Here is a 22521-nt window from a genome sequence, read left to right as displayed (position 1 = left end):
GCTCAGAGGTGGAAGCGAAGACCGCTCCCCGTCAGCGTGGCCCGGTGCGTGGCAGGGCAGCTGTGGAAGTGGCAGGAGGCCTGTGTTCCCTTCGCGGAAATGATCCAGAGGCCGACGGCCGCCTCCCTTCTCTGCCCGGCGTGGGTGCTGATGAGCTGTGTCTTCCTGCGATTTCCTGGGTCTCTCCCCGCCCACGGATGGGGCTCTAGGCAGCTCCCCTGCAGACACTGGGCCCTGTCCCTTCCCTGGCAGTGGATACGGCTCAGCTCTGTGTCCCGCCCAGCCTCACTGGAACTGCCATCCCAGGGTTGGAGGGGGCACCTGGTGGGAGGCGGTGGGATCACGGGGCACGTTTCTCAGGAGGGTCCAGCACCGTCCCTCTGGATCCTGAGCAGTGAGTGAGTCTCCCACGATCTGCTGGTTTCTGTGGGGCTCCCGTCTCCCTCCTTGCTCCTTCCGCTTCTGTCATGATTGGGTTTCCAGAGGCCTCCCCCGAAGCCGACAGAGGCCTCCCCATCCTCCCGTGCAGCCTGCGCAACCCGGAGCCAGTGGAACCTCTTTTCTTTATAAATCACCGTGTCTCAGGTGGTTCTTCGTGGCAGTGTGAGGAGGGACTGGTTACAGGTGTGATACGGGCAGTCGTGAAATGTGCCAGGACATTTTTAATATTGTTTTAATTATGAAATCATTAGTGAGTTTTACACAAACAAAACCAAGAGCTTGGGAACAGACAGGATGGCCTAGCGCCTGGGAAAACCACCGTCCGGTATTCTGGGGCCGCCGGCTTTACACAACACTGCACCTGCATGAAACACCCGGAGGCAGAGCTCTCAGCCCGCCTAGGCTGCTGTCCTTACCCGGGATGGGATCGTTAGGCGTGGCCCAGAGGGTCTGTTTTACCATGAATCAGTAACTACCCTTTTCTCTCAGTGCAGGTGGAACTCCAGGCAGACGTGTCTGCATTTGCTTTCAGTGCAGAAGGAAGCCTGCCTGTTTCCTTGGGGGTGGCTGAGGGGTGCCTGGGTTGGGTCCCAGCTCTCTGGGATTCACCTGTGAAATGAGGACGCTGAGTCAGGGAGGGGTTCCCTCCGGGATCACGGCTGCGCTCCCCGTGAGCGAGGGGATGAGGAGGGAGTGAGGAGAGCATGCCACGGGGCTGGAAACAAAAGCCTGGGGTCTGAGGCTCACGTGTTGGTAAATCTCTGGAGGATGAGACAAGTCACTTTGCCTCGTCGGTCCTTAAGGCTCCAGGGTCTCCCACAGAATCCCTCTCCTCCCAGCCGCCCTGCAGGAGCCAGGAGTGCTCTTTCCAAGAGAAGAGGCAAGCCCAGTGCAGGTACCTGGGGACGGGCAGGGGGTGTGGAAGCGTGTGTACCGCAGGCACCTCCGAGGCAGAGTGAAGGGGAACACAGCGTGGGACATGCCAGGAGGCGGAGGCAGGATGACGGCAAGAGGGACGTTTCCAGGGTTCACGAGTAAAGACGTGTCATCTATCAGTACACTGTAACGGCAAGGCTCCGGAAGGAACGGATCAATGTTTACGAGAAGAGGCTGGACAAATGCAGTGACAGTGTTTATTCGTCTGTGCTGAGAGTAGCTAATTTGCCTGTGTTTGGGAAACAGTCGTGCTGGTGACCTTGGGAACATGAAGCTGTTCTCCGGGATTCAGTGTCGGCGCCAGTCTGCCCTCAGAGGGCTCTCGGCAGCCTGTGGGTGTCCCGGCCTTCCTTCCTGGCACTGTCCTGCAAAAATGCAGATCAAACATTAATAATGTCTGAATTTTGACTGCCCCAGGAACAGCACACACTTTATACGAGACAGAAGGGCCTGGACGGGAGCTCTTTCCACAAAGGATCACCGGTGAGGTGGGCCATCCTTCTTCCTTGTCACGCCGGCAGGGCAGTTCCTGGCTCCAGGGTGGGCATTTGTCTGCAGGAGGCCACGGAGGATCCACTTGGCAAAGGCTCCTGCCCGCAGAGCGGGATCTGGGATCCTTCAGGAAGAAGCCGTGCTGAGCACACAGATCCCCTCGGCCACAGACAGACGCACAGAACGCCCGCCCTTGCCTCTGGCGTCACTCAGGCTAACCAGGGGCCCTGGGGAAGCACTGCCCTTGCTGTGGCCGTAAGAGGCATCCTGGGTGCATTAAATTCACAAAGAGCCTCACTCCCAGGGCAGGTATTTTTGGTTCCCTGCGTGGGAGCCAGGTGAAAGATGGACCCGCTCTCAGCAGAACCACCCTGACTCTGCTTGTCCCGAGGACGGGAACTTCTTTTGCACTGGATTTTGCACTGGAGCCCAATCATGTTGGCTGTCCCCCTAGGGGACAAGTGACTTTGTTTAAATTAAAATTTGTGTTTTTAGTTGACAAATAATAACTGCATCTATTTACATTTTAAACATGGTTTTAATACGTTTACACTGTGGAGAGATTACATCAAGTTAACCAACATATCATCACCTCGAATTTTTTTTGGCACTGAGAACATTTAAAACCTATTATTTTAGGGTCTGCACAGGTCCCAGCACTTTGGAAATTTCAAACTCTTGGATCTGTTGGGCCTAAGGGCTCAGCACCAGCCTGGGCAGGTACAGTGAGATCGCACCTTTGCGAAAAGTGCACAAATTAGCCAACCATGGTGGTGAGTGCCTGCAGCCCCAGCCACTCGGGAGGCTGAGGCAGGAGGATTTCTGGAGCAGGGGTTCGAGGCTTCAGTGAGCTGTGATGGTGTCGCTGCTCCCCTATGGTTTTAGCAGTTCGGAATTAGGCGCTGATGATGAGGCGTGTGCCCCACCGCGCAGCAGTCTGAAGCGTCCTCCTCCTGACGAGACCTCGTGCCTGTGACCAGCCTCCCGCCTCCCCTCTGGAGGCCCCTGTTCTGCTCTCTGCTTCTCTAAGTTCAAAAGTCAAACTTACGCAAGTGACTTTTTCATATGGCATCACTTGGGGTTCTGCATACAAGGTAGAGGTGGCAAAACATACACTTTTCCACACTGATGATAAGTATTCCACTTAAAAGTTAGAATTTAAAAGTCAGCACTTTGTGTCAGCTTCTCTCCTCTCCTGTGCTCACAGCCAATCCTCAGGCTAAGTGGAAGCAGAGGCCTGAAACTTTGGAACTGGTTTATATGATGGGGGCACTTTCACTCCTGTCCCTGTGTGTGCTTTTGGAAAGCAGGTTCACATCCAACTCACTGTCATTAGCTTGTAAGTAAAACCTCCAGGAGGAAGGTGCAGATCGGGCCACAGCCACGGAGTAAAGAAATATGCTGGACCCTCCACAGAGCGGTGCCCAGCTCCTGCCCAGCCCCTGCCACGGCCACAGAAACACAGGGCACAGTGCGGCCTAGGGAGGTCCAGCCTGGCCCACTGCTCCAAGTCCTGAGCCTGAGCTGTCCCCACCGCCCGGTGCTTCCCGCATCTCAGCTGGGGAGTCACGTTGCCTGTCTCCAAGATGGGCCAGCAGCTGTCCTGTGGGAGACACATGTGAGGTTATTGGGAGAGATCCTGGCATCATGACTGTGTTGGGGGAGAGCCTGGCATCATGACTGTGGAGGAGGGAGAGCCTGGCATCATGACTGTGGAGGAGGGAGCCTGGCATCATGACTATGGAGGGGGGAGAGCCTGGCATTGTGACTGTGGAGGAGGGAGCCTGGCACCATGACTGTGGATGGGGGAGAGCCTGGCATCATGACTGTGGAGGGAGGAGAGCCTGGCATCGTGACTATGGAGGGAGGAGCCTGGCATCGTGATTGTGGAGGGGGGAGAGCCTGGCATCGTGACTGTGGAGGGGGGAGAGCCTGGCATCGTGACTGTGGAGGAGGGAGCCTGGCACTGTGACTGTGGATGGGGGAGAGCCTGGCATCATGACTTTGGAGAAGGAGAGCCTGGCATCGTGACTGTAGAGGGGGAGAGCCTGGCATCGTGACTGTGGAGGGGGAGAGCCTGGCATCGTGACTGTGGAGGGAGGAGAACCTGGCATTGTGAGTATGGAGGGAGGAGCCTGGCATCGTGACTGTGGAGGGGGGAGAGCCTGGCATCATGACTGTGGAGGAGGGATCCTGGCATCGTGACTGTGGAGGGGGGAGAGCCTGGCATCGTGACTGTGGAGAGAGGAGGGAACCTGGCATCGTGACTGTGGAGAGAGGAGGGAGACTGGCATTGTGACTGTGGAGTGGGGAGCCTGGCATCATGACTGTGTTGGGGGAGAGCCTGGCATGATGACTATGGAGAGAGGAGGGAGCCTGGCATCGTGACTGTGGAGGGGGGAGAGCCTGGCATGATGACTGTGGAGAGAGGAGGGAGCCTGGCATCGTGACTGTGGAGGGGGGAGCCTGGCATCATGACTGTGGAGAGAGGAGGGAGCCTGGCATCGTGACTGTGGAGGAGGGAGCCTGGCATCGTGACTGTGGAAGGGGAGAGCCTGGCATTGTGACTGAGGAGGGGGGAGAGCCTGGCATGATGACTATGGAGAGAGGAGGGAGCCTGGCATCGTGACTGTGGAGGGGGGAGCCTGGCATCGTGACTGTGGAGAGAGGAGGGAGCCTGGCATCGTGACTGTGGAGGGGAGAACTCGGCACGGGTCGGGCACGGCAGCTGTGCTCATCTTTGGCAGGAACACTCCCGCCCACTTTCATTTCACACTTCAGTCAAGTCAACCATGATCTGATGCATTTTGGAGAAACCAGCCCTGCTCTCTTCACAGGAAAAGTGATAGCGTTTTTCAGCCGGGAGGACTCTGTCTCCTCGCAGCTGAGCTGTGGCTTTCCTACAACAGTCACGCAGGAGACCGGGGCTGCAGTGAGGATGTCCCCCCGTCACCGCCGGGAGACGCATTCACATGACAGACGGCGTTCAGCTGCTCCTGGCCGGGCGTCGTCCCTGTGCGGCAAAGGGCCCAGCACCGTCTTCCACCTGAGCGTGGAAGACCCCAGCGCAGACCTGGGGACGAGGGGGAAGAAGGGCCGTCCCGGGGGAGCAAGGTCGAGGCCGGCGCCGGAGGGGAGCTCTGCTGAGACTGGGACTTTGTGAGGAGGGAAGAGCCAGTTATCCAAAAACTCATCCAAAAATCCTGTGGGGTTTAACTGGAGGCACAAAGCAGCTTTCCCGTCAGAACCTAAGAGCCGCTCTGTTTTCCAGCTCTTTGCTGGCCTTGATTCTAAGCCTGCCTGCCTCTCCCCCCGCTGCCCACATTCTGAGCGGCTGGCCTCCCCGCTTGCCCCGGTGGCCGTCATCCCTGACCTCTGCCTGGCGCCATCATCGCGGGCGCTGAGCTTCCCGCCCGCCTGCCTGAGAGGACCAGGGGCCCTGGACGTGGCTTTCCGGGGCCCCGTGTCAACGCGACAATGGCGGACAACGCTGTCATGCCCACACGCAGGTCCCGGGCTCCTCCCGCGGGGCAGCGCCTCACACTCCGTGCACAGCACCCCCAGCAGCGTCAGGAGAGGCCACATCAGCAACAGCAAACGGAAGGCCGGTGTGCGCTCACCCCGACCTTGCCGACTCCCACTCTAGGTCTGCCTGGAAGACAGCCGTCCGGTCGTGGGAGTGCCTGAGTCTGCCTGTCCTCTGCACAGGCCCAGCGGTCCTTGGTGGCTTCAGGGCTTGTGACGGTGTCATCTCATCGGGAGCAGGTGGCATTTAGTCATTACTTCAGCCTGATCACTGGGGGGACGGGGCTATCGCTTGGGTCTGACTTGGTGACTTCTCCACGTTTTCTCGTTCGTAAAGTGGGATGAAGTGGCAAGTTCCTTCAGCGAGAATCCGCCAACATAAAGTGTGCCAGGAGTTCGCACCGAGGCTGCTGCTGCCAAAACTCAGCAGACGTCAGCGTTCCTGCCGTGCGGACGTGCGACAAATTCTCATTCACTCTGCTCATTGCTGTAAACAGAACTGATCCACTTGACAATCATTTCAAAGCCACGTCCACTCAGAACTTGGGTGTGACCTTGTCTGGAAATAAAGTTCTTCCACATGTAATTAGTTAGGATGAGTCTACACCGGGGCAGGGTGGACGCTGGAATCCAGGAGGACTCGTGCCCTTGTAAGAGTCGGGGAATGTGAGCACAGACACAGGGGAGAAGGCCGGGTCAGGACAGCAGCAGAGGTTGGACTGGTGAGTCTACAGGCCCAGGAATGCCAGCAAGCACCAGCAGAGCACCAAAGGCTGGGTGTGCCAGGCAGCATTGGTACCACCAGCCTTTGGAGGGGCCCAGCCCTGCCAGCAGCGGGACTTGGGTCTTCTGACCTCCAGAACTGTGAGAGAATCGACGTCTGCTCTCTAAGCCACCAAACGTGGTTGTTTGTGATGGCAGCCCCCACCCTCCTCAGCCTGGGCCATTGCCATGCCAACATTTACGTCTCAGTATCCCAGGGAAAAACCCACCTCAAGAAAGGCCATGATTTAATAGAACATGTCTTGAAAATGTCAGAAAAAGACTTTCCTTATTTTATGAATTTGCTGCATGATAGAAATTTCAATTAAAATATTTTGCATTCACTGTTCACTGCTGTTTTATAAACACCGTTCAATCTAGAGTGGTCTTATGTCTTTTAAAATTATTCACTGTATTCACTGAGGTTCTGAATCTCCTAAAAGCATGGGAAACAATCCTTGTCAAATAATCCTGACTTTTCTATAGAATTGCATGTATGGCTGTTTCACCCACTGAACTCGAGTTTCTTCATAGGCACTTTAGAAACAGGGGCAGGGTGTGTCTGTGCCTCTGAATTGAACCCCCTTTCCTTTGCGTCAGGTGAGAGGGCCTCATTAATATGAGAAATATTTATTGAAGGCTTACTAACCACAAGATGCTTCTAGGCAAAGGAGGGAGGAGAGATTCACAGGGTAGAGAAGCCTCTCCCTGCGGGGGAGTTGGGGAGGCTGCACACAGTGGGTGGCATTTGGGTGGAGCCTTAGCGATGCATCGGCCTTGAATACTCGAGGCTGGGTTGAGGTGATGAGAGAGCATTCTACGGGAAGATCAAGGCTTGAGCAGAAGGCAGAAAGTGGGAAGACCTCACAGCTCTCCCACAGATTCACTGGAAATTAATGCAAGGGATTCCACCTTTCTTGAGTTTAGAATGCACACTCCTAGTCGGAATATCAATACAAAATACAGCTGGAAACAGCAAAGAGGTCCGGGCACAGGTTACCACAGACAAAGAAAACCTCAGCGATTCTATTTCAGACATCGCGAACTACGTGATGGTGGACAAGGGAGCTGGGAAAAATGGCAAAAGAAAGAGCAAACGGAGAAGGGGTGAAACTGCAGGTGTTAGCATTTTCCCCAGACCAGTGAGAATCAACAGACAGACACGGTCTCCACGAAACTTCCGTGTGAAACGCTGAGCTAAGAAAGCTGGACCCGAGGAATCATACCACAGGGAAAACGCCCCCACGGCAGAAGGTCTAATCGGCAAAACTGACGTGAACCAAAGAACTGACCGGTGGATGCGTTTTTAGTGTAAAAGTTTGCACAGAAAGGATTCAACCTGATGGAAATAATTTCAATGCAATAAAAAGTGCAAAATACCTTGGAGGTATATTAAACGCAGTGTCAAGGTGATGAAGGAGTTGGCTTGATGGAGTTAACTCTGAATCACAGAGCTGCAGTGAAAATACATTAATAATTTATCACATTAATAATAACCACACCCAAACACAGTGTTAGACCCCAAACAACAGGGCAGGTAGAAGATAGGGAGGAGAGGAGAGAAGCAAACAGCTCTGTTCTGTTGGGAGAGGAAGCTCGTGTGTGCTGAGCACCTGCCGGGTGCCACACTGTGCCGGGTTCTCACTCCCTCCCACATCTCTCTCCACTCTCTCTGTCTCTCCCTCTCATGTTCCCTCTCTGTTCTCCTCCCTACTCCTTACCTAGCAACGATGCCCTGAGTTGGAAATAATAACATGTTTTTAAAGCTGAAGAATGAGACACAGAGAGAGGTGAGGCTGGGATGGAGCTGAGCCGGTTTGCTGGGAGCAGCACGAGGGTCCCAGGGCAGGTGTTGGGAAGACTTTTCCTGAATGAGTGACTTGACCTTCTGAGCTCACCATCACGGGTCTAGGGTGCTGTGGTTTTGGTGGAGGATAGTCCCCCCGGAAGCCCCAGGGTCTTCCCCGTTACGGTCTCCGAGTCAATAACCGCCTCTTTTCTCAAGCACGTGTTGGCACGGTAATATCTACTTCTTCACGTCTTTCAGCTAAGTGGCACTTTGCCAACTAAATTGGTGCTTGGTAGCATATCTTTAGAACTCCAGAGTCTACAGTCAACTATAGCCAAATATTTCTCTCCCAAGTTTCCTTGGAAAGATGTTCATTTAATCTATGGCTGTCAATCTTAGAGAAATTTGCTATTTTTCCTGTGAATGTGGGCTGTAGACATTCATATTTTTCATAGTGATAATGCGATAGATGTTTGTAGAGATGTTTGCAAATGCACAATTGTTTATAAATAGGAAATTAGAGTAATATCACTTTTTGTTACAATATACACGTTTAATAGATATAATTACACCACCCAGCTATTTGGAAGCTATTTGCTTACAGCCTATTCCATTTTTATTGCTTAGTCTATTTCATGGTTAGCTAAGGGTTTTAATTATTAGTAATTAAAACTTTTATACTTTAAAGACCAAATAATTCATAAAACATAGGAGTATTTCCTGCCACCACCCCATCTAAAGCTAGAGACACTGTTTAAATGTTAGTTTAAGTAGTTTCTTCCGAAAACAGACATAGTGTCTTGCAGAGATTATAGGTAATTATTCAATGTTCACTGGCAATGATTATTTGAACCGACAGCCCTGCATGTGGAATATACTCTTCCTGCGAGAACAATCAGGGTGGCTATGGCACGACTTCCAGCACCAGACGGGTCTTGGCTTCAAGGATCTGCTCTGGGCTCAGCAGCTTTGGGGAAATCACAGACTCTCACTCCACCTCTGCATGCTATGCTGAAAATGGACATACTCCTAGCGGGCTGTTAGTTTTCTGGGGCTGCAGTCACAGAGAACCACAGGCCTGGCTGCTGAAACAGTGGAAGTGTCTGAGCTCCAGCTCTGAAGGCAGAGTCCACATCAAGGTACCTGAGGGTCGGCTCCCCTGCCTCCCTCCCAGTTCTGTGGCTGCCGGCTGTCTTCCCAGGCCCCAGCTTAGAGAAACCGCACTCTGATCTCCACCTGCCCATTGCAATGGCCTTCTCCTGCTAGGCAGGACCCTCTCCAAATTCTTCTCTCTAGAGGAACACTGGCTATGCTAATTAGCGGCCACTCTCCTCCAGGATCACCTCATTTTAGCTAATTCCATCCACAAAGACTTCATTTCCAAATAAGGTTACATTCTGAAGTCCTAAAGGTCAGGATATAAACACATGTTTTGAGGATTGCACAGTTTAAGTCATGGCAAGTGCCTGAGTCAAAAGACTGACTGGAAAATCAGAGGAGACAGGGGCTAAAAATGACTTAGCATCGTGTCTGGCACGTGCCCTTCGCTACTGCTGCCACTGCTCTCCTGGGGGGAGTTCCTGGCAGTTGCCTGAATGACGGCGTATGTTAGTTCTGTGAGAAGCTCTGAAGCTGCTCAGACACACATCGCTGAAGTACCGTATCTCGCAGAGATATGTCAAGTGCAGGCATCTGGAGTGGTCAGAGGCCTTGCAGAGTAACAGACACAGGGAACTGGCTTTCTACCGTATCTCAGCAGCGGAGAAACAGGACGCGGAGCAGATCGCAGGCGCGGAGGCCCCCTTACAGGTGTTCACAAAATACAACAGAAAAGAACCTATGACCGTGGATTCTTGGCAAGGCCCTTTGGAAACAGTCATGACCCTGGGTAACGTTTGAGTTTTAAAAACCAGTTCCTGTAAGAGGTACAGAAACTGTAAAGAAAAAAAAGGTTTCTTGTTCAAGGGGCAGATGTTCCTCAGTGTATCAAGAAGTTGCTAGAAAAATGAATGTTCCTATAATGTTGACTTTATTGGGAAGATCAGAAGCACCCTAGAAGAAGCCTTAGGGTGGGGAGGCCCTGGATAATGCATTGGATGTGTGGTGTGGGGTGATGCCGGGAGGCTCAGCCAGCGAGGAGCTCTGCAGGCTGGGGTGTGGTCCAAGGAGACCTCAGGAGACATCCCGGCGGAGGGAGGCAGGGCTGGCTGCAGCGGGAGCCAGGATGTGTCCTGCTGGGCTGCACCTGGCGGCCAGGGAGGACAGAGGCCATGGTGTGGCCTTTATTTGCAGGTATCCTGGGTATGGCCCTGAGGGCCCAGCCTGGGGCTGCAAAGACTTCTTACAGTGTTTGCTGTTATTTTAAATACTTTCTCTATACAAGGAACAACTGTGCATTAAAAATGAAGTGATGCTAAGAGTTTGGTTCTCAAGAGCTGCAAGGTGAGAGGCAGCAGTAAGGAGCAGAGCCGGTGGCTCAGGGCTGGGGACACAGATCTGCTGCTCCACCCAAGGAAGCCTCCAGGGGTCCCTTCTACAGAGAGCACCCTGAGACAGGACCTCTCAGGTTCCAGTCTTAGTCTTTCAACAACAGCGCCATTTTTTTTTCTTTTTTGAGATGGTGTCTCGTACTGTTGCCCAGGCTGGAGTGCAGTGGTGCGATCTCGGCTCACTGCAACCTCTGCCTCCCAGGTTCAAGCAATTCTCATGTCTCAGCCTCCTGGGTAGCTGGGATTATAGATGCCTGCAACCACACCCAACTATTTTTTTTTTTTTTTTGTATTTTCAGTAGAAACAGGGTTTCACTATGTTGGCAAGGCTGGTCTTGAACTCCTGACCTTGTGATCCACCCACCTCAGCCTCACAAAGTGCTGGGAATACAGCCATGAGCCCCTGCACCCCGCCAGCAGCACCATTTTTAACTTGAAAATTCAACTTTCCATTTCTGCCCTCACGGGAGGGAATAAAACTGAAGAATAAAGGTTTTTATCCATGGCTGACGTTTCTTTCTCTGAGAAACCTCTGTAAGAATCTTTACTCCTAACAAGACACTGTTTCAGTACAATCATTTAATGTTAGAAGTGTATGCCCTATTGCTGAATCTTCATCCACGGATACCTGACACCACCTATGGTGTACGACTGATCACTCCACTTTCATTATTTAAAGCATGATGGAATAATCCCAGGAACCTAACCAGTTGTACAAAACAGCTCTGAGATCAATGCCTCTGAGATACCAGCAGCCTGTGTTAGCTTCGGGAAAATAAAGCAGCTTCATTACAGCCATGACCAGAGCAAAGAAGTAACAGTTAGAAAATGAAGGACTTACCACCTGCAAATCACCGTCCAGGTGAGACCTGCCACGCCTCCGATCAGCAAAGCAGCCAGCGAGATGGAGACCCAAGACGCCCGTGGGAGGTTCCTGGAGTCTGGGGCACAGAAAGATGCCAGGTTAGAAGCAGCTTCCAGGGCCCGGGCAAGCCCGGATGTCCTGCCTGAGCCGGGGCCGCACCCTGTCCTGGGCTAGCGGCCTTCACCCCACAGCAGGGAGGGTCATTTGACCCCACAGCCCAGAAAAGCCATGTAGACCCAAATGTGACGTGTGTTGGGAGAACCAGCAGAGGACACAGGGCAGAGAAGTCGGTTCCCACTCTCCGGCAGCCTCACTGCTGGGCTTGGAGTGGACACTGCCCTGCAGGACAGAAAGCATCCCTTGCTGCCTGACCCAGGGAGGGCCCTCAGTGCCCCCTGAGTGGGCCACGAGACCCAGGCAGCCCTGGGGGACCTCGGACAGGGTGGGAGAGTGGCACAAGGTGGGCCGTGAGGGGTGAGGGGCAGCGCTATGAGGTCTCCCCTGTTGTTACATTTTATTTTCCCCAGGGGCATCCTGGAGGTGAAACTGTGGTTGAAGGGAGGTGGTCTGCACCTTGTAGAGCTGGTGCCCTGGGGGACGGGGGCGGGGATGGCAGCAGATTTCGGAGCCCAGCCTGGGTCTCATCGGCCTGTTCCAGGAAGGAACTGAACAGGGTTAGTGAGAATTGAACAGGGAAGCACAGAAGGCCCAAAGGGACAGAGGAGGGAGGGAGGCAGCCAGGAGCCAGCCCAGAGCATCTGGTGAGGGGCCTGAGGAAGCGTTCCCACCCGGACCGGTGCCTTCACCGGAAAAAGCTGGGACTGAGCACGGGCTCCTGGGCTCCTGCCCTTGGTTCCTACGCTTTCTGCGAGGAGAAGTCAGCCTGGGGCCAGTGTGGCTTTGAACTCTGAGTTCCTTTGGCCAGTTTTATTACTGACTTTTCTGTTTAGGTGCCCATTCCAGGCAGCGGGGAGAAATCCAGGGTGAAATGAAAACCCACTTTTAAAAAGAAATTAAATGCTACCAATCAGTGTGTGTGTGTTTAAAACAGACATGGGCCGCCCTGGATAAACATCACTCGTGGCCGAGGAAAGGCTCTGGATCCAAGGGAACGCGTCCTGGTGCCAGACGGAGGCAGTGGCTGGGGACCGGGGGAACGGGAGCTCGGTTTGGTTCTCACGCTGGATTATTGAAAATCGGTGATGGGTACGTCCGTGGGCGTCTGCGGTTCCCCGTGCCAGTTAGCGCCTGGCATGATGTGCAGGTGTCTCATTTCCAGCCCGGGCACCGGCCGTGCCCACCTGCAGCTGTTCTCCTAGCAGCGATCTTGAACATTCGCAAGTATTTGTTGGATACAAGAATGAATGAACCCTAAATCCCGAGTGCTTCTCTCAAAGGATTCTGTCCCGTCAGCCTTTGCAGCTCCCAACCTTTCCTCCTGGCCTCCTCTAACCATCCTCCTCCTCCAGGGCCTCCTTCCTTCCACCTGTCACAGCACGGGAGACTCCACGGTGCAACCTGCACATGCCAGCCTCTTGCTGAAAGCCCGTGGAGAGCCAGCAGCTTGCGGGCCGTGGGACCCCTCCTCCTGCACCCGGAAGGAGGCCAGGCTCACGTTTCCATCTGCTGCTATTCACTCCCACCCCCGCAGTCGCTATGGGTGGGGGCTCCGCCTGTGCAGCCAGGGCTGGGGTGTGGAGAAGGCTGAGCTGACCGGCCCTGGATGGGAATTGGTCCAGGTAAGCACAGGCCAGCTCGCTATGGCGTTTCATTCTGGAGCTGATGTTTGACGTTTCAGGGAGGGGAACTTATGCTTCCTGCCTGACTTGGTCTGAGGCTCGGGTTGGAGGCTTCCAGGGGCCACCTGCGGAACCTCAAACACCGGCAAAGCCAAACATCTGATGCCTGGGCCCTGAAGGAGGAGCAGTGTTGTGGGCAGCAGCAGCGTCGGACTGAAGCAGATCCTGGGCCCCTCCGCCTCTCCAGGTCCATCACTGCAGGCCAGCAAGCGGCAGGCAGGAGAGCCGCTCCGTGTTTACCCGAAAGCAGCTTTTCCTTTATGCTTTGCTCCCAAATTTTCTTTCCTGGCATTTTCAGTTTCAAGAGCCAGTAAATCCACTTGGAGCCAGATGGAAGGTTGTGTGCTGCTGGGGGGTCCTGATGGAGGCAGGCCCTGAAGCCCCTGCACGTCCTACAGTGGCATCACAAAGGCCACCAGCGGCTGTCAGGGTGGCTTTCTGACGTCTTCAGTGCTGCTTCAGGGAGCCCCGGAGTTCTCTGCTGTGGGTGTGGTCACGGGTGCCCCCGGGTGGGGCGGGATGGGAGTCCCCGAGGCTGGGTGATGGCTAACGAGGGCTTTGGAAACAAAGGGCAGTGGGTCTGGGCAGGCCCTGGGCAGACAGAGGGCAGTGGGATTTGAGGAATGCAGGTCAGAATAGTATGACTGGCATGGTTAATTTTATGTGTCTGCTTACCGGAGCACAGGCGCCCAGATTAGACCTTACTCCTGCTGTGTTTCTGCGATAGGTTCTGGAAGGGTTTGGCGTTGGAATCTGTGGTCTGAGAAAAGCAGAGGGCTCTCCCAGATGTGGTGGGCCCTGCCCCACCCTTTGAGGGCCCCAGCAGAGCAAGAAGCGGAGGAAAAGGACTTCGCTCCTCCTTCCTGCCTGTCTCTGCTTGAGCTGGGCCCTCTCATCACAGCTTCGCCTGCCCTCCGACTGGGACTGCCCCGCCAGCTCCCCCGGGGCTCCGGTGTGCAGACGGCAGATCCCGGGACTCCGCAGCCTAATTCCATGACCAATTCCACAGCATAGAGACGCTTTCACATATCCAGGCACAGAGCTAGATGCGCATCTAAAACAGTCTATGTATGGGGATCCGCCTCTCCATGTTCACACCTACACCAAATCTGTAGTGTGTCTATATCAAACTTACACAGGGGTAGCTACACCTAAATCTATTCTATACCTGTATGTACCTTTATATTTTTATATCCACATCTGACCTGTGTCTAAAACTATATCTATATCCATAATCGATAAGTCTAAATCGATAAAACTATCGTTCTACATATTTACTACGTCTAATCTATGTAAATCTATAAGTGTATCTATATCTAAATCAATATCTATACCCATATATATTTAAATCAACCTCCATAGCTAAATCAATGTAACTACCTCTGCAAACTGTCTCTACGGCGCTGTCTAATCTACAACTATTTCTATCCCCACATCTGTATCTCCGATGGCTTCCGTTTCTCTGGAGGCCAGATTCAGCGTGGCTGGGTCTGGAGTTCTCACGGGCCACGGGAGTGTGGGCTCCTCTCACAGCCACGCCTCCGCTTCCTTGTCTGCAAGTCGCCGTGAGGACAGAAGGAGAAGCTGTGGCACCTGCATCTTCGTCTCTCAGACCCGGTCCTGGTGCACACCCGCCCAGGGACCTCGGGCCTCCGTCCAGGGCCCATATGAGGGGCTGGAAACCTGGCTCAGCCGCAGCTCCTGGGTCACTCCCGGCCCTCAGCACCTGACCGCATGTCCCCCGGGGGGCTCTGCGTCTCTCTCAGCGTCAGTCCTTCCTTGTGGAGGCAGACTTGGGTTTCACGCCATCATTCTGGAAGTGCAGGGACAGCCGTGTCCACCAACCCTTTAGGGTGCTCTGTCCAGCAGTGACAGAGCTGGGGCATCCAGGGGCGGTGCTGGGTCCTGCCGGCCTGTGCCTGTCATACCACGATGGCACTGATGGCTGCTTGTGTGGGAGTAGGGCTCTCTCAACAGGGACACGTGTGGTCTCCGCAGAACAAGGCTTGTGCATCAGGGATGCAGAAAGGTGGGTTCATGCCCAGCGTCCTAATTTTCCGTGGAATGCTGTGCAGGGCAGCAGTGTATTTACAAGGGTGCTGGTGGTGGGGCAGCCTGCACAGAAGCCAGCATCTCCTGCTGTTCGCCTCCTGGCTCCTGAGATGCTCTGGGGGCCCTTTCCCTCTCTCAGTCCCTTCCTTAGAAAGAGAAGTCACGGCCGGGCGCGTGGCTCAAGCTTGTAATCCCAGCACTTTGGGAGGCCGAGGCGGGTGGATCACGAGGTCGAGAGATCGAGACCATCCTGGTCAACATGGTGAAACCCCGTCTCTACTAAAAATACAAAAAATTAGCTGGGCATGGTGGCGTGTGCCTGTAATCCCAGCTACTCAGGAGGCTGAGGCAGGAGAATTGCCTGAACCCAGGAGGCGGAGGTTGCGGTGAGCCGAGATCGCGCCATTGCACTCCAGCCTGGGTAACAAGAGCGAAACTCCGCCTCAAAAAAAAAAAAAAAAAAAAAAAAAAAGAAAGAGAAGTCACTGTTCACCTTTGTCCACCATGAGGCTCCACCAGCAGCCTGGTCCTGTGCCTCCGGATGGCCTGGGTCCTGCCAGAACAGCCAGGGAGGTGCAGGGCAGGTTGGAGGCGAAACTCCCGGGAGGCAGCCAGCTGCTTGAGAGGCTGCAGGGCTCAGCGGGAAGACCAGGGTTCTGCGGTGGACCCCGACTTCACTTCGGCAGCCAGGAGCCTGGTGGGGTCAGGGTGGGATGGGGACAGCCCTGAGCAAGCATCGCACCCACCACACAGAACCAGGCAAGGTGGAGCTCAGAGCTGCCCTGAGCATGAGCACCACATGAGTGCTGCTCCGGGCCGGGCACGGGGGCTCTTTCAACACGCTTCGGGGGGCAGGGCCTGGAGAGGCAGATGGACGGCGTCCAGGCAGGGGCATTCCTGAGCAGAGAGGTGGCACTGGGAGGGAATGTTTCGCTTCAGGGTTTACAGAAAAGAATCCTTAAGATGTAGGAAACAGATAAACCTCTGTTGTAATTACTCTCAGGAAAAAAAAACTAAAACAAGAGGTTTGAAACAAAACATTGGAAAACGGTTTGTGCAACTCCTACGCCTGTGTATGAACTTCCTGTAAAGTTTTATTCTGAAGATTAAAAGGTGGCACCATGGATCGAGTGCCTGCCACGAGCTGAACTGGGTTTCCCAAATTCTTATGTGGAAGCCCCAGCCACTGCTGGCCTCAGAACGTGGCTGGATTTGGGGATGGAGCATTTGAGGAGGTAACTGTGGTGCCACGGGGATGCCACCGTGGGCCGTGGTCCCAGGTAGCTGTGCCCTTATGAGACGAGGTGATGAGGAGACCGCGGACAGATAGCGGGACCCCCTGGGAGGACACGGGGAGAAGTGGTGTCCGCAGCCACTGACGAGGCCTCAGGAGGAGCCAGCCCCGCCCTCACCGTGACCTTGAATTCCAGCCTCCAGGACTCTGAGAATGAATCTCTCAAGGGCTTAGTCTGCAGGACTTTGTGGCATTCCCGGGAAAGGGATACAGTTCCATTCACCACAGTGTTTGAAAGAAAAGACCACCACAGGCAGAGCGTCCTCTGTGATGACATCGGCACCTGAAGCTATGTTTGTGTCCACATCTCAACTTACATAGGGATAGCTATTCCTACAGCTACATCTATTATGTAAATGTATATATATATATATATATCTGCATCTGTTCCTGGATCAGAAGCTAAGTCTCTATCCATGATCAGTATGGATATCTAAATCTAAGTCTGTGAGTCTCGGTGGAGACAAGCAGCCCTGGGCCCTGTGTATTCATCCCTCAGACGTGGGCCTGGTGCACAACATGATCTTACGTTCCAGTGCTACTGGCTCAGGCTGGTGCAGGCGTTCAGAGGGTCCGGGAGGGTAAGTCATCTCAGGAGGGAGGGGTCCGCCTGACATGGGGGGGTGGTATGTGCCTGACACAGGAGGGGGGTGCACCTGACACGGGAGGGGGGTGCGCCTGACAGAGGAGGGGGGTGTCCCTGACACAGGAGGGGGGTGCACCTGACACGGGAGGGGGGTGCACCTGAGAGAGGAGGGGCATGTCCCTGACACAGGAGGGGTGTGCACCTGACACGGGAGGGGTGTGCGCCTGACAGAGGAGGGGGGTGTCCCTGACACAGGAGGGGGGTGCACCTGACACGGGAGGGGGGTGCGCCTGACAGAGGAGGGGGGTGCACCTGACACAGGAGGGGGGTGTGCCTGACAGAGGAGGGGGTATGCCTGACAGGAGGGCCTGCGCCTGACAGAGGGGAGGTGTCCCTGACACAGGAGGAGGTGCAGACATGCAATCCATCCTCCAGCACCTCGGGCTCAGTGTCTTATTCATCTCAGCCCCTCCCGATCAAGATGATGAGTGACAGTTGCCTCACTTGAACACTTTTCCTCATTTTACAAAAACTCACAAATGGACGGACGGGGGGGGGGGGGCTGCCTCACCTATGCAGGTCCTCCGGTCGTCTCCTAACTCGTAGGGGTCCTCGCAGAGGCACCGGAAGCTTCCCTTGGTGTTTCTGCACGTCGCGGAGGCGTGGCAGGGGGGGTGGGCGCTGTCTGCACACTCGTTCACATCTGCCAGAACAAAAGGCCACACACGTGAGAGGCAGTGGCCGTGCTCCTCCGCCCCCAGGCGAGCCCCTTTCTGGGAGGTGCTTCTCTCTGGGGAGGCTGGCCCCTCGCCTGCCCCCCCGATGCATCCAGGGGGCACTGGGCACCTGCTGCTGCGTGGCCGCCCTGCTCCCTACACATCTGAAAGGTGATGAGCAGCAGGAAGCTCTGGCCACAGGCCCTGAGCCCACAGGGAGTCCACACACTGGGGCTCACTCAGGCCCCAGGAGTCACAGGAGCCTTCCTCGAGGAAATTAGGGTCTGCCTGGGATAGGGGAATGTGGGCTTTGGCCACGGGCAGGACACGGGCAGGAAGGGGCCAGGGTGAGTGTGGAGCAGGGTCTGCTGTGCCCAGGCAGATGCTCCCAGCTGGCCGGCAGTTCCTCTGAGAGCAAGGGCTGCGGCCACCTGCCACCGCCAGAGAGGATGGGGTGTCCCCCCTCCTGCTCTCCCTGCACCCGAATCCTAGAGCCTAGCACCTCATTCCCTAGGCATGTGTTTCCAGATAATCTGCTGTGCATTTTGTTCAAATCACGTTCCTTTTCGGGCCAATTTTAGAAAACAGGCAGTAGCGGGTAAGAGCCCCCTCCATGCCCAGGTGCAACACTCTCTAAGTGGGACAGGCGCTGTCAGTGCCGGGACGTGTGCTCTCCCTGGAGCTGCTCTGTCCAGAGGGAACAGAGCTGGCCTGGGTGTGGCCTCACTGAGGGCCAGGCTGGGGGCTAAAACCTCCCGGCACTCCTGTGACCCTGGTGCTGGCGACACCCCCAGACAGAGGGCACTGGGAGGGGTCGAGGGACTCTCCCCCATCTCGCTGCTGAGTGGAAGAGCCGGAGTCCATATAGGCCACAGGACTTAGCTCCAGACCCGGCCACACCAGGACAATGAACGCCTGCAATCCTGAGCAGTGAGCACTCAGGTGACCCGGGGCCAGAGACCTGCGCAGCCTCGAAGGCCAGCTGGTGTGGTCTGCTGCCCACCTGCACCCCAGGGTGAGGGGCTGCACTGGATGGGACTCCCCGCTCCTAACGCAGGGCTCTGGGCAGCAGAGGCTTGGCCCAGGCCCTGCTTTTCTCAGATACAGAATGGGTGTCATAATGTCGGCTATGAAAAACGAGCATGGAATCAATGATGCTTAGGACAACTATCAGGGTGTCGGAATCGCACAGCCTCGCTAAACGGTACAGTCATTAATAATGACGTTATTGATAATGACAACCATTGCATAAGAGTGTGAGAAGCCAGGCATCGTGGCTCAAGCCTGTAATCCCAGAACTTTGGGAGGCCGAAGTAGGTGGATCACCTGAGGTCAGGAGTTTGAGACCAACCTGGCCAATGTGGTGAAACCTGCATCTCTACTAAAAATAAAAAAGTTAGCCGGGTGCGGTGGTGGACGCCTGTAATCATGGCTACTCAGGGGGATGAGTATAGGTGACCATGTCAAGGCTGTTAAACAAATTAACATCTTCCTTGGCTAAAGCCGTGCCTGGAACCAGCCCCTCCTGCATTCCATCATGCAAAGCTGTGAAGCACTGGTGCTGTGTGAAGGTGTCTGCAGCTGCCCTGGGGTAGGGGTGTGCTTCTGTCATGATTGCATGAAAATCTAAGTCACCATCCATGGCCGGGACCTGTGATGAGACCCACAGAGTGGGAGCAGCCCTGCCCGGGCTGCTGTTCCCATTGGCCAACACATCCTGCATCTCCCCAGGGACTTTCTTCAGAGCAGCTTCTGCCCCTCTCCTGTGCCTCGCCCCATCCCTTGAGTTCAGACTCATCCCAGGTATGCGTTCCCTGTGGCTGCTGAGAGAAACCATCACAAACTGATGGCTCCACGCGCCAGCAATGCATCCGCCAAGTCAGGGTGTCGGTCAGGCGGTGCTCCCTTGGAAGGCTCTCTCGGGGGGAAGGTCCCTCCTGCCTGCTCCAGCTCCTGGTGGGTGCCAGCGTCCCGGGGAGGGCGCCCATGCCTGGGATGCTTTGTTTCCAGCGTCCCAGGGGGCCGATGCCTGGCGGATGCTTTGTTTCCATCCTGAGTCTTCACATGGTCCCGTCTCTCTGTGCCTCCTCCCCTCTTCCCACAAGGACACCTCACATTGGATCGGGACACACTCATTTTAACTCAGTGGTGCCCACAAAGACCTTGCTTCTTCATCAGGCCACATGCAGAGGTACAGGGGCTAGAACTTGAGCATAGATTTTTTGGGGGCACAGTTTGGCCCACAATGTTCTACCCACGGTCCGTTTATTCTAAGAAGAAGCCTGAGTCAGGGGCCGGTGCTGTGTCGGTCCCCTCCCGAGGATGGACAGGAAGGAGGGGACAAGTCAGTCCTGGCAGAAGAGCAGTGCTCCAGCAACAGAGGAGGAAACCAGCGTCAGAAACTGGCAGTGCCCCCAGACACCAGGGCAGCCTGCACGGAGGCCCCGGCTCTGCTCTCAGGATGCTTCGCCTTGACTTTCAGGAAGAGTGGCAGTGGCATCCACGGCTCCACATGCGGCGTGCACACGTGCACACGTTTCCATTTCTTGAAACAAATCAGTACTGATTGCGAACCGAGTTTCCCATAACACACACAAGGGGGCCCAGCCCAGGCTGCTGTTTCCCGGTGATGGCATCCTCCCTCACCCACGCAGCAGGCCTCTGCCCTGTTGATGCCCAGGCAGCTCCCTGTTCCCCTAGTGACTCTGAAAGTTGTTTCCGAGGCACCGTTCCCCAGCTGCTTCCTTTTTCCCTCTCCACATCCCTTCTCTGCCCTCCTAATGGGAAGGTGGCTCCTGGGAGGTTGCCCGAGACCTCAGACACAGCGGGAGCCACACACCTACCTGACCCCGCCACAGCGCTGAATCCTGGTGGGTCTCTGGTGCACACGGGGTCTCAGCCTCTCCCTTTACGACTGAGGCTTTGGAAGGAGTTGGCTATGGCAGCCCCTCAAGGACAAACATTTTGGACTTTCAAAATTGAAATTGAAATTTTGTTATTGTGCTAAATCATACATAATGTGAAATTTGCCACCTCAGTCATTTTTAAACGTCCAGTTCAAGGGCATCGAGCACACTGACCTTGTGCGGCTGACCACATCCTCCCCTCCAGGACTTTTCTTTTTTGGTAGACATGGACTCTCACTACATTTCTCAGCCTGGTCTTGAACTCCTGGCTTCCAAGGATTCTCCAGGACTCTTTCACCTTCTAAAAACTCTGAGAAAACTGAAAGTTGTGGACTTTGCTTTTATTTCTGCTTGCAAACCAGCCAGATTCCTGTACGAGATCATCTCTTTCTTCTGATGTCTAGGTAAGTGGGGCTCATAGCAGGTAGCTCACAGGAGGCTCTGTGTCTGATGCCAATTTTCCTCCACGAAAATGCAGTTCTGGAAGGTAACTGGTTGGCCTCCTGAAGATTGCTGTGAGTGTTGTCTGAGCCGCCTTCCTCCGAGAACAGCCGCCGTTCCTGCCCGGCCTGCCCTGATCCCGCCGGCCCAGGAGACCAGAGCCAGCCGTCCGGGTTTGCTTGCAGGGTGTTTCTGAAATAGTTGGGGGATTCGAGCTGCTCTGACAGGAAGCCCCAGCCACGGGAGTCTCGCCCAGAGAGCTCTCAGAACAGTCGGACGGGGACGCCCATTCTGCAGCTCCCCGAAGAGTGACCCCAGCACACGGCTCTTCTCCTGGGAGGCTCTGTCGTCCAGCACGCCCGCTCCCGGTGCCCTGGGCTGACGCCCACTCAAGCCAGGCACATGGGAGGAGCAGGTGGAGGTGGTTGGGCTGCCTTCGGCCTGCTCTCAGGTTATGGCAGGGAGGCTGCACCTGCCCACACCTAGACATGTGGGAGGCTGAGAGAGGAACCCAGCAGCTGGAGGACCAGGCCCAGCTTGGAAATCAGCCGCCTGTAGGAGGTGGGGGTGGAGGCCAGCCTTGCTCTCTGGGTTTCTGAAGTGGAAACGTTTGCTGTTGTGCTTTCTCTGAGAAAATGACCCTGCCAGTTCACCACAACCTTGACTGGAACTCACCGACTCCTCTCTCTTCCCTCACTGGCGACCCCATTGGTCACGATTCCACGTGCCGCTCCCAAGCCCCCCCTACCTAGAAAGCCGCCAGCTGGGAGCATGGCCAGGCAAGAGGAGAGACCTTGACTTCTAACCCCAAACTCGTCCTGGAAGACGAGAGCCTCAGGTGCAGCTTTGGCAAAGACATTTTCAATGACATTGAATTCTTAATTTACACTGGAAACGTGCAAATGTTACGTAATTGTCACGAAAGAACACACACCCGTTAAAGGACTGACCTTTGCAGCGGGGAGGCTGGAAATCCCACCCTTCCTGGGTGCAGGTGAGCTGCTGCTGGCCCTGGAGCTCATATCCGTGCCGGCAGGAATACACCAGCACGCGCCTCCCAGACTCCTCACAGTGCACGAAGTCCCCGTTCTCCACGCTCTCTGGGAAGCCACACTTGTCCTCTATGAAATGTGGACAGGTTGACAAGTCGTCAGACTGCGAGGAAAGAACCGCACGCCAATGTCCCCATCATAGGTGCACCTGTGCCCTGGAGGGGGCCGATCCCGAGGTGGGGAGCCCTGCTGTGGGCACTCGCCGGGCACCCGCACCACACGCCCTGCCGTTTCCCAGGTCTGCCCCAAAGGCTCACTTCTAGGCCTCCAGTTCCTTTCTTACTAGGGAAGGGCCCGGCCCCACCCCATGAGCTGCCCTGAGGGTGTCAGGCAGGGCACTGACACTGTTTCTAAACAGCAGAAAGGTAGAATCAGC

At 55.2% G+C, this 22521-nt stretch overlaps 1 protein-coding gene across 1 annotated transcript in view; it reads right to left on the bottom strand.

The window, feature by feature from the left end:
• Positions 1 to 1854: 1854 nt before the first annotated feature.
• TPO (thyroid peroxidase) overlaps positions 1855 to 22521 on the bottom strand; it is a 75345-nt gene continuing 54678 nt past the window's right edge. Inside the window, 7 exon segments of the mRNA XM_074386415.1 lie at positions 1855 to 1993; positions 3372 to 3472; positions 4842 to 4942; positions 5193 to 5511; positions 11272 to 11375; positions 17602 to 17733; positions 22044 to 22214. Of these exon segments, the coding sequence (XP_074242516.1) occupies positions 1855 to 1993; positions 3372 to 3472; positions 4842 to 4942; positions 5193 to 5511; positions 11272 to 11375; positions 17602 to 17733; positions 22044 to 22214 (1067 nt within the window).

Source organism: Saimiri boliviensis, chromosome 1, assembly GCF_048565385.1.
Source record: "Saimiri boliviensis isolate mSaiBol1 chromosome 1, mSaiBol1.pri, whole genome shotgun sequence".
Lineage (NCBI taxonomy): Eukaryota > Metazoa > Chordata > Mammalia > Primates > Cebidae > Saimiri > Saimiri boliviensis.
This window is presented reverse-complemented; position numbering and strand designations above follow the sequence as displayed.